The following is a 12,024-nucleotide window of genomic DNA, read 5'->3' on the forward strand; positions in this document are numbered from 1 at the left end:
CCCCAACCTAGCCACTGATTGTGTTTACATTGTCATTGATTTATAGAGGGTGGCGCAATCCTATTATGTTATGGCTGGTAATGAATAAACAGAATTTAATGTGCAGTTTGTTTCTCTAAGCAGTGGGGTATACATGGTGGGGGAAGGGGTGTGGACATACATCATCCCAATAGGCCGTAGGACTGATGGCCCGGTGACCTCATGGTATGGGAAGCCTGCAGGACAGGATGAAAGGAAGCTAGTAGCCCCCTGGCTCACCAACCAAGGAGTACGAACATAAAGAGTGGAGCAAGCTGACAATGTAAACATATTCAGGAACTCTAGGGAGGACAATGGAAGTTTGCTTTGAAAATCATTTGTAGTAACACTTTATTTGGATGGTCCATCTGTAGATGCTCATACTATCAAACTATCTGTTGATAAGCAACTGCTTGCTAAGGTTACGGTTAGGGAAATGTTTAAGGGTTAAGGTTAGTGTTATGGTTAAGGTAAGGGTTAGGGTTAGGTTTATGGTTAAGGTAAGGGTTAAGGTTAGTGTTATGGTTAAGGTTAGGATTAAGGGTTAAAGTTAAGTTTGTTAAAACCATTTGGACATTCCTTCATCAGGGTATTTTACATGATAAATGAATGTCAAATGTTGGCCTTGAGAAGTTACACACGCAGGTCTATTCTGATTCTACAGTGGTATTATCTACGTAGTTGACAGGTTATAGCATAGGAACTGGCTAGTCTATTTACATGGATTCAATGTTGTACAATGTTAATATTGTTTTGTGTTTTGTTTATACTTTAGATAGTTTCTTTATTTTATAAGTTAAGTGTTTTCTCCTGTTTGATGTTCTGCAGTGGTTCTGACCTCCTTTTTCATGTGATTCTGAGTCATTAGATGACTTCTCCATCTTACTGTTTTCTCTCAGCGTGGGTCGACTTCCCTTACAAAGCATTGCATTATGGGTATAAAGGAACCCCACTGCTCCTAAGTTGACATGATAGAGACTTCCAGAAATGTAGTGGATAAAACTGTTCACCCCCCTGCTAGGGTGCATGTACATACTGCATCTAGAATAACATTCTCTGAATATCTGAAACAGAACCATAGAGTTTATTTTCAATATGTTTTCTTTTATTGCAAACAATATAATACAAAAGATAAGCTTCTTTTAAGACAATGGCGTGTTTTACCTAGGAAAACAAGAATTCAGTTGAATTACAAAGATGCCAACATGAGAAGATATGGAATAGAGAATAAAGAACACAACTTTTTTCAAAAACAAAAAAGTATGCTGGTGATTCTATAGAAAGACTGCAGCCACAGCTCCAATAACCATGATAGACATCTTCACACTGCAGCCACAGCTCCAATAACCATGATAGACATCTTCACACTGCAGCCACAGCTCCAATAACCATGATATCCATATCTGTCAGAATAAAACAATGCCCAGCTTTTTCTTTTTCCCATATTTCAGATCAAGTCTGATCACAATTCATCTGTACACAACTAGATCATCAAAATAACTATTTCAACTGAAAACATTTACAAATTATAAATAAACAAAGATGCTTAGAACAATCTGTACCACATGGAAACAGCTAACCCATCTGCAGAAGAGTTCATATTTTCTCATCTCAATTAGTCGCTGCTGAATTAAAAAGGAATAAAATGCAAAATAGTTATTACTTTTCAAATAAAATTAATTGCTAATGAATAAATTAGATGTTAAGACTGTAAGGAATAAGAGGCCAGAGGAACGACAACTGGAAGGGAGACTGCTGGGGGTCAAAGGCCACTTCCTGTATCTCTCCACAGACAGGAAGTGAGAACGCTGTGGTTTCTAGGCTACACTGCTGCGCTAGCATCGCTAATGTAAAGAGTCTCTCTACTGCGCTTCAACAGGCACCAACGGCATGAAGGCAATTCAAAGCATTTCTCAGTCACATCTACCAACACAGTCAGTAAGGCCCCTGGTGTAACTATATGGCACTTTCTAATGCTATTAGCATTCCCAACACAATAACTTGCGCTGATGTGTTAATTGCTAACGCAGCAACAAGAAAATAGCGATAATTTGTCTAATTCACTGATGACATGGTCACATAATAAGTCACGGCCATAAACTATTTAAACACCAACTTTGCTCAGTTCTTATAAGATCTCGTAAACAATTACAGTAAGATATGTACATGAGAATCAAAGCAGAATGTATTAAAAGAGGACAGGCAGTGAGTAGGGGGACTATTTTCTTTTGACTTCCTGCTCCTGTACAAAAATACATGAGCGAGAAGTAAGGCCGCGGAGGACGTTGTTCACCTAAAGCATCTCTTCCTCATTAAACGTATAAATCCCCCGAAAGATATAGTACCAAAAGACAGTTCAGAACACATACACAGTACATACTAAAATATTTATAACAAATATATCCTCACGGAGGATTCCTCTTTTCAAAACGGAGTTTCTTTTAACATTATACCTATAAAAATATAATCACAACTCCGAGCGTTAAAAAAGGCACTGTCGTGAGCCGTTGTTCCCAAGATAATAAATGTTCATTACTTTGAAAAAGTTCTTGAATGTTTTTATATTGGCGGTGGAGGGTGTGTTGGCGTAGAGGCCTGTGGGCCCCTGAGGATTCTGGGAGATAAGAGTCTCTGGTAGGAGATGGGTTCTTATGGGACAGTCTGTGCTAAGGGCTGACCTCTAACTTCTGGACTCTCAGGGCCTGGAGAGCTGTGTGTAGACAGGCTGCTGCTCCCAGTGCTGTGGACTGTGGGTCTGGGTGGGCACCGAGGGCACTCCGGTGGGGTCGGCGATGGGGGTATACATGGGCCTCTGGCTGGGGCTCATATAGCTGCTGAAGGAATAAAGCCCTGAGCCTTGGGCACCTGCATGGCTATAATAAGAGTTGGCGCCGCCCTGGTGATCAGAATAGTCATACTGGGTGCGGGTAATGGAGGGGTAGGATGAGGCACTGTAGTGCTGCAGGTTGAATGAACCATAGGTGACATGCTGGGGAGGGGAGCCCTGCTGCTCACTGTAGTGACTGGGGCTCAGCTGCTCCGTCTTGATCTGAGTGGTTCTCCCCTGGCTCTGGCCTTGCTCTCCCCCAGTACCTCCACCTCCACTCAGGATGGAGATGGGCTGCTGCTGCTGCTTGGACATCCAGCCATGGCCTCCAGCACCCACCTGGCCAATGGAGTTAGAGCTGATGCCGCGGTAGCTGCCCGTGTAGCTCGTCTGGGCGCCGTTGATGCCAGGCATGCCGGGGTGCCCGTGGGGCGGTAAGTACTGGTCGAACTCATGGACATCGAAAGCTTCGATGTTGGAGATGACGTCGCTGCTCAGCTCGCCGATATCCACGTCTCGGAAGTCGATGTTGAGCTGGCGGCCCGTGCCCTCTTGCAGGGGGCGGCCCTCACGCTTCAGGTCGGCCTTGCCCACAGCCAGGTCTGTTTTGGGGGTGGTCGGTGGTGTAGGTGGGCCCTGGGACTGGCCTGCTGGTCGAAAAACAAAGAGTTCATCTCACTGCACACCATCATGATATTATTGACACAAATGATGCAACCAGGGAGCTAATAAAGATATGCTTGGAAATTAAGAAAGTGCAGATAAGATTTCTGAGTTTCCCGCCATGAAGGGAATGGTGCCATTATCTAATGTGCTTTAAAGAGGAAGAGATAAGTGGGCAGAGTAAAGACAGGTGGTAGATTTGCATGATGGCTTGTAAAAACCACAAATCATTGACATGTGTGTTAGTTCATGAGAGCCCTAAAGGCACTGATATTCACGTTCTGAATAGGATAGTAGAGGCATTTACAATATAAAGATATATATATATATAACTCTTATTTCACCGGCATAATAGTGATTCCCATTCTGCTTTAACATGATTATATTATAACATGATTATATCGACCAAAAGCAAGTTTGAGTAAACCTGGTATTATCTAGAACGACAATTTAATGAATTGTTCGAATGAATTGTTCTTACCTGAATGTTCACTGGGAGAATGCACTTCTCCCATGCTGGACGCGGGCGAGTCGGCTTGCTGGAGAGCTTTAAAGATGTCACCGGAAGAGATGTGGGTTTGTTCGCCGTCCTCTGGCTCGCTCTGCCCGTTCTTCACGGATTTTCTCCTTCTGGGCTGGTACTTGTAGTCGGGGTGATCTTTCTTATGCTGCACCCTCAAGCGTTCAGCCTCCTCTACGAACGGACGCTTCTCGCCTTCGTTGAGTAATCTGGAACAAGTATCGTATTATATTACACGTTTTCGAAGTGTTGAAACAAGTACTGTAATTATTACTATTATTATTAAGATGTTATTATTATAGCCCAATATTTGAAAACTACAAATTCGAATCGAATTTATGCCCATAATTTACACTATTGAATTGCAAATGTAGCTATACACCAGACATATTTCCAAATAACTGATTCACACTGCTATTAATTAAATCTTTATCTAAGAAGCTATTTGTGAATAGCACAATATTAGTTGATCAAATTAAAAATATCCTCAACTGTGGGGAAAAGTGATGATAATGAGTTGCAACCTACCTCCAGAGTTTCCCCAGGGTTTTGCTGAGTTCTGCATTGTGGAGATGTGGGTACTGGTCCGCCAGTTTCCTCCGGGCGGCTTGAGCCCACACCATGAACGCGTTCATGGGTCTCTTGACATGGGGCTTGTTTTTGCTGGAGCCGTTCAGTCGGACGGGCATGGGCACCAAGGTCCAGTCGTAACCCTTCAGCACCTGAGACACCGCATCTCTGATACATACAGGGAACTTGTCTTGGTCAGCCTTCTTGAACTCGCCGAGCACGCCGTCTGGACCCAGTAAGAGATGATTATCGGACGGCCTGGTATTCTCGGTGTCGGAACCGGAGCCAGACGGGCACGGCGAGCCGACCGAATCCTCAGACATGCTGGGGCTTGGAGCGTCAGAGAAACACTTCTCCTGTTCGTCTGTCATCTTCAGGAAGGGGTCGAGTAGATTCATGCGAAAAAAATGACCGCTGAGCTAATGCAATGAATTGCTCTTGGAGGGAAAAATTCCTTCCTATCAAGACTTTAGAATCCAACTGCTGCTGTGCCCACGGGCTGCAATGAATGTCACTGAGTTCGCTGCGCAAATTGGTTGACAAAGATGCACTCCTGAAAACTGTCAGGATGTTAATGTGAAGTCCTTTCAAAAGTCGCCTATTCAAAGCACGTTTTCTTGCGACCCGATGGAATAGGCACGCTGCAAACGCACTCTAATGAATACTTCTCTTGGAAATAAAACAATTTCTGACATAAAGTCGCAATTTAATGTTCGCGTCAAACTTCCAAGATCATTGAGAGAATTATGAATACACTTTCAGTGTGAAGCCTGTATTTATAGACTGGTCCAAGTCAGGAAGGAAGCGATTGGGTGAACATTTTTAGGAGGCGGAGACGAAATTTGACTCTGCGCTCCCCCCAATCTTCAGTCAACAACAGAGAGAGGGACATAACATCAAATAAAATATGTTAATTTGTTAAATTATTTTTACTTTGTCGGAAAATGTTCATTTATTCAATAATTCATAATTTATTCCTTTATTATAAGCATGTAATCATAGAGTCATATTGCCTAGATACTTGTTTGTGTTCATTGTTGGTATATTTTACTCAAAAAACGAAATATACAAATGTTCAAATATATATTGTCTGGTATAACCACCAGTTTGTCATGTGTCCATCTTTCGATTAAAGTATTAAACATAAAAACATGACCAACTCTATTGTCTTATTCAAGTACATTTTCTTACTTTATTGTTTGTTTTTATTTATTGTAGCACTTGTATTTTCAATAGAAACAAACTAAATTCATTTTGAAAATACATCTACGAGGATGTAGAGTTTCGTTTTGAAATGGATACTAGACTAGCTAATTTCATATGAAGAAGTACAGTTACTGAACATGATGTGGCATCTCAAATATTCAGCCAAAGAAACTGTTTTACTGATGTAAATTGGCCAGGCCTATTAACCTACATAAAAATAAAGTATCTGCTTAATATAATTCAGTAAAACCCATAATTGCTGTCTTGTTTTTGTGGTATCTCCTGCTGAATGCTTTCTGTAATTTGATGTGGATTGTTACACAACATCGACTGCTCTCGGTGCCACCGCACAGCAGCACCGTCTATTTTGACCAATAGGGGGAGACAACAGTCCAGAAACTCCACTGAAGGGCTGTGACGTCCCCATAATGTCAGCAGTGAGTAGACCTATAGATGATTAGAAATGAATGCTCATCTTCATAAAATAATGTTGAAAATACTTTATAATCATAGTAAACATTATGGTCGCCCTCACCATGTATGTCATTGTGGGTATATAGGCCTGTAGTTCCATAAGTAAGAGCTACATAGGAACCGCAATGAGAGATACTTCTAAATTCACTCTCTCCGTCCGTACATATTGTATAATGAGTCAATTATTTTTTACTAATTGTTAAAGTGACACTGTATCTATATGGCATAATATAGTGTTAATTGGCAAATACATACAGCTAATAGTGTTTATCAACTTTATCTCTCTCTCTCTTCTCTATCTCTCTTTCTCTCTCTCTCTCTCTCGCTCTCTTGCGCTTTCCCTCTCAATTTAAATGTTTCAATTGAAGGTGATTTATCTCTCTCTCTCTTTGCTCTCTCTCTCTTTCTCGCTGCTCCATTATTTGCTCATGTTAAGTGTTGTTTTCAAGACTACTCGTCAATACTTTCGATTTTACTGATGTTGATTTCGAAAAATTATAAAATATATATTTAGGTCGTGATCATTATTATATGGTAATACTAATTACAACAACAACACCATCAATAATAACACAAGTTAAATAATCAATAACACAAGTTAAATAATCAATAACACAAATAATCAATGCATGAGCTGCTTCACATTTTAACTGTATTATAACATTTGATTGACATGAAAAGCACAAAAGTAGGTACCACCCAAATAAATAACGCTGCCTAAATGAAACGAAACAAATGTGTCACCAGCAGTAAGGTCAACCTTGTTGGGCGAGCGCCAGAACTTGTTTGGTCTGCGACAATGGGCGCTTTGTAGAGAGGGTTCAGTCACTAATCCGGGTATTTCATTTTAGAAACCTAATCCGAATATAAAGTTCCACATACACATTTTTAAGGTTGAAATAGAATGTTATTTTTTCGATGTACTACGCAGTGCTGTTATACATTATTTAGTGACATCATAAACTCTAGAATTCAGCAGAAGCAATGATGGTAATGATATTTAAATAATTATGTTAGTAATATGGATGATAATAATAATAGTAATAATAATAACAATAATGATAATAACAATGTATCAATACACAGTTCTAATAATGTGTTTACTTTTTGAGTTGTTATTGTGATGTACAGTGTTTCTATTGCTTACATATTCCTGGATTACAACCAAATAATAGCATTACAATACATCTCTAATGTGGTTTACTGTATGTGAGAACACTAATCTCTAATGTGGTCTACTGTATGTGTGAACACTAATCTCTAATGTGGTCTACTGTATGTGTGAACACTAATCTCTAATGTGGTCTACTGTATGTGTGAACACTAAACTCTAATGTGGTCTACTGTATGTGTGAACACTAAACTCTAATGTGGTTTACTGTATGTGTGAACACTAATCTCTAATGTGGTCTACTGTATGTGTGAACACTAATCTCTAATGTGGTCTACTGTATGTGTGAACACTACTTTGCTGGATCCACGGTTCAGAACAACATACATAGAAACAAACTAAATTAAAGTGCTCATTGAAAATCTGAAGGTTTCGCTTCAGCAATACTGTATTTGGTCCAAAAAAAGGGCAGTGTGCCAGGATACGGCCTCACCTGTGTTGCTACGTAACCTCCAGGGGTCACGACCTGGCATTTTCATTCAAATCAACCCTGATTGGCCTGACAGCCGTACCTGTAATTACAATACTCCGTCTCATTGGCTGACTGGAAGTGGTGCCGGCCAAGCAAGTAGGTCCTCTGTCTGTCAACTCAAGCTGGATGACATAAGCCACAGAAACACTATACCCCCAAAATACATGTTGGGGATAAGGAGAGAATTAGATACGTTTGGGGTTAGGTTGTTTTTGTTTCATCACCAGTTGGAAAAGGTATAATTATCCTGATTTCAGAGCTCATCAAGGTAATACGACTCTAATAACTGCAGGCTTAAGCCATTACACCTCACTGTTTGTCGAGAGGTTTGTTCAACTGTTGAGATGTGATACTGTGATTTCTGCAGAATGTGCACAATGCATGTCCAGGTTATTACTACAGTAAGTGGAAGGTATTTGGAATTATACTCCTCTGCTTACTAAATAGATCAGCGTATACAGGACATGTTCCTCACGGAACTATATGTCTCTGTGATGACATGCTCACAGAATGTCAAGAACTATATGTCTCTGTGATGACATGCTCACAGAATGTCAAGAACTATATGTCTCTGTGATGACATGCTCACAGAATGTCAAGAACTATATGTCTCTGTGATGACATGCTCACAGAATGTCAAGAACTATATGTCTCTGTGATGACATGCTCACAGAATGTCAAGAACTATATGTCTCTGTGATGGCATGCTCACAGAATGTCAAGAACTATATGTCTCTGTGATGGCATGCTCACAGAATGTCAAGAACTATATGTCTCTGTGATGACATGCTCACAGAATGTCAAGAACTATATGTCTCTGTGATGGCATGCTCACAGAATGTCAAGAACTATATGTCTCTGTGATGACATGCTCACAGAATGTCAAGAACTATATGTCTCTGTGATGGCATGCTCACAGAATGTCAAGAACTATATGTCTCTGTGATGACATGCTCACAGAATGTCAAGAACTATATGTCTCTGTGATGACATGCTCACAGAATGTCAAGAACTATATGTCTCTGTGATGACATGCTCACAGAATGTCAAGAACTATATGTCTCTGTGATGGCATGCTCACAGAATGTCAAGAACTATATGTCTCTGTGATGACATGCTCACAGAATGTCAAGAACTATATGTCTCTGTGATGGCATGCTCACAGAATGTCAAGAACTATATGTCTCTGTGATGGCATGCTCACAGAATGTCAAGAACTATATGTCTCTGTGATGACATGCTCACAGAATGTCAAGAACTATATGTCTCTGTGATGGCATGCTCACAGAATGTCAAGAACTATATGTCTCTGTGATGGCATGCTCACAGAATGTCAAGAACTATATGTCTCTGTGATGACATGCTCACAGAATGTCAAGAACTATATGTCTCTGTGATGACATCCTCACAGAATGTCAAGAACTATATGTCTCTGTGATGGCATGCTCACAGAATGTCAATAACTATATGTCTCTGTGATGACATGCTCACAGAATGTCAATAACTATATGTCTCTGTGATGACATGCTCACAGAATGTCAAGAACTATATGTCTCTGTGATGACATGCTCACAGAATGTCAAGAACTATATGTCTCTGTGATGGCATGCTCACAGAATGTCAATAACTATATGTCTCTGTGATGACATGCTCACAGAATGTCAAGAACTATATGTCTCTGTGATGACATCCTCACAGAATGTCAAGAACTATATGTCTCTGTGATGGCATGCTCACAGAATGTCAATAACTATATGTCTCTGTGATGACATGCTCACAGAATGTCAATAACTATATGTCTCTGTGATGACATGCTCACAGAATGTCAAGAACTATATGTCTCTGTGATGACATCCTCACAGAATGTCAATAACTATATGTCTCTGTGATGACATGCTCACAGAATGTCAAGAACTATATGTCTCTGTGATGACATCCTCACAGAATGTCAAGAACTATATGTCTCTGTGATGACATGCTCACAGAATGTCAAGAACTATATGTCTCTGTGATGACCTGCTCACAGAATGTCAAGAACTATATGTCTCTGTGATGACATGCTCACAGAATGTCAATAATTATATTTCTCTGTGATGACATGCTCACAGAATGTCAAGAACTATGTCTCTGTGATGACATCCTCACAGAATGTCAAGAACTATATGTCTCTGTGATGACATGCTCACAGAATGTCAACAACTATATGTCTCTGTGATGACATCCTCACAGAATGTCAAGAACTATATGTCTCTGTGATGACATCCTCACAGAATGTCAAAGAACTATGTCTCTGTGATGACATGCTCACAGAATGTCAACAACTATATGTCTCTGTGATGACATCCTCACAGAATGTCAAGAACTATATGTCTCTGTGATGACATCCTCACAGAATGTCAAGAACTATATTTCTCTGTGATGACATCCTCACAGAATGTCAAGAACTATATGTCTCTGTGATGACATCCTCACAGAATGTCAAGAACTATATGTCTCTGTGATGACATCCTCACATAATGTCAAGAACTATATGTCTCTGTGATGACATGCTCACAGAATGTCAAGAACTATATGTCTCTGTGATGACATGCTCACAGAATGTCAAGAACTATATGTCTCTGTGATGACATGCTCACAGAATGTCAAGAACTATATGTCTCTGTGATGACATGCTCACAGAATGTCAAGAGAGAGGAATGTATTTGAATGAGGCATAATTCACTATGGTCTGTGTTTAGTATAACAATGATAGTAGAGTTGGTCCAGTACATCCTGTAATGAATACTCAGGGAGAAAAAGGTGTAATGAATTCTCATGGAGAAAAAGGTGTAATGAATTCTCATGGAGAAAAAGGTGTAATGAATACTCAGGGAGATAAAGGTGTAATGAATACTCAGGGAGATAAAGGTGTAATGAATACTCAGGGAGAAAAAGGTGTAATGAATACTCAGGGAGAAAAAGGTGTAATGAATACTCAGGGAGAAAAAGGTGTAATGAATACTCAGGGAGAAAAAGGTGTAATGAATACTCAGGGAGAAAAAGGTGTAATGAATACTCAGGGTGAAAAAGGTGTAATGAATACTCAGGGAGAAAAAGGTGTAATGAATTCTCAGGGAGATAAAGGTGTAATGAATACTCAGGGAGATAAAGGTGTAATGAATACTCAGGGAGAAAAAGGTGTAATGAATACTCAGGGAGAAAAAGGTGTAATGAATTCTCATGGAGAAAAAGGTGTAATGAATTCTCATGGAGAAAAAGGTGTAATGAATTCTCAGGGAGATAAAGGTGTAATGAATACTCAGGGAGATAAAGGTGTAATGAATACTCAGGGAGAAAAAGGTGTAATGAATACTCAGGGAGAAAAGGTGTAATGAATACTCAGGGAGAAAAAGGTGTAATGAATTCTCAGGGAGATAAAGGTGTAATGAATACTCAGGGAGATAAAGGTGTAATGAATACTCAGGGAGAAAAAGGTGTAATGAATACTCAGGGAGAAAAAGGTGTACTGAATTCTCAGGGAGAAAAAGGTGTAATGAATACTCAGGGAGAAAAAGGTGTAATGAATACTCAGGGAGAAAAAGGTGTACTGAATTCTCAGGGAGAAAAAGGTGTAATGAATACTCAGGGAGAAAAAGGTGTAATGAATACTCAGGGAGAAAAAGGTGTAATGAATTCTCAGGGAGAAAAAGGTGTAATGAATTCTCAGGGAGAAAAAGGTGTAATGAATACTCAGGGAGATAAAGGTGTAATGAATACTCAGGGAGATAAAGGTGTAATGAATACTGAGGGAGAAAAAGGTGTAATGAATACTCAGGGAGAAAAAGGTGTAATGAATTCTCATGGAGAAAAAGGTGTAATGAATTCTCAGGGATAAAAAGGTGTAGATTCACAAGCAGAACGCGGCTGGTGTTTATTTCGCCTTCGCAGAAGGCAGGAATCGTGGTCACAGGCAGACAATGGTCATACACAGGTAGGCAAACAGGCAGGTGAATCAAAACTAGGACTGAAGGCTATAACTGGTTCTCACAAATGAGCTAGGAAAAGGCTGAGTAAAGTCAAAATGAACAATACCTCACAAAGGCACAAACAGAATGAACTGAACT

General features: G+C 40.0%; 1 protein-coding gene across 3 annotated transcripts; it reads right to left on the reverse strand.

The window, feature by feature from the left end:
- Window positions 1–1,101: 1,101 nt before the first annotated feature.
- On the reverse strand, window positions 1,102–5,360 carry LOC100135781 (SOX9). 3 transcript variants are annotated; one of them, NM_001124179.1, is given in 4 exon segments: window positions 1,110–1,303; window positions 1,346–3,492; window positions 3,990–4,237; window positions 4,557–5,183. In NM_001124179.1, coding segments are annotated over 3 exon segments (1,467 nt in total). In that variant the 5' UTR covers window positions 4,997–5,183; the 3' UTR covers window positions 1,110–1,303; window positions 1,346–2,713.
- Between the last annotated feature and the right edge of the window lie 6,664 nt (window positions 5,361–12,024).

Source organism: Oncorhynchus mykiss, chromosome 12 (assembly GCF_013265735.2).
Source record: "Oncorhynchus mykiss isolate Arlee chromosome 12, USDA_OmykA_1.1, whole genome shotgun sequence".
Taxonomy (NCBI): Eukaryota; Metazoa; Chordata; class Actinopteri; order Salmoniformes; family Salmonidae; genus Oncorhynchus; species Oncorhynchus mykiss.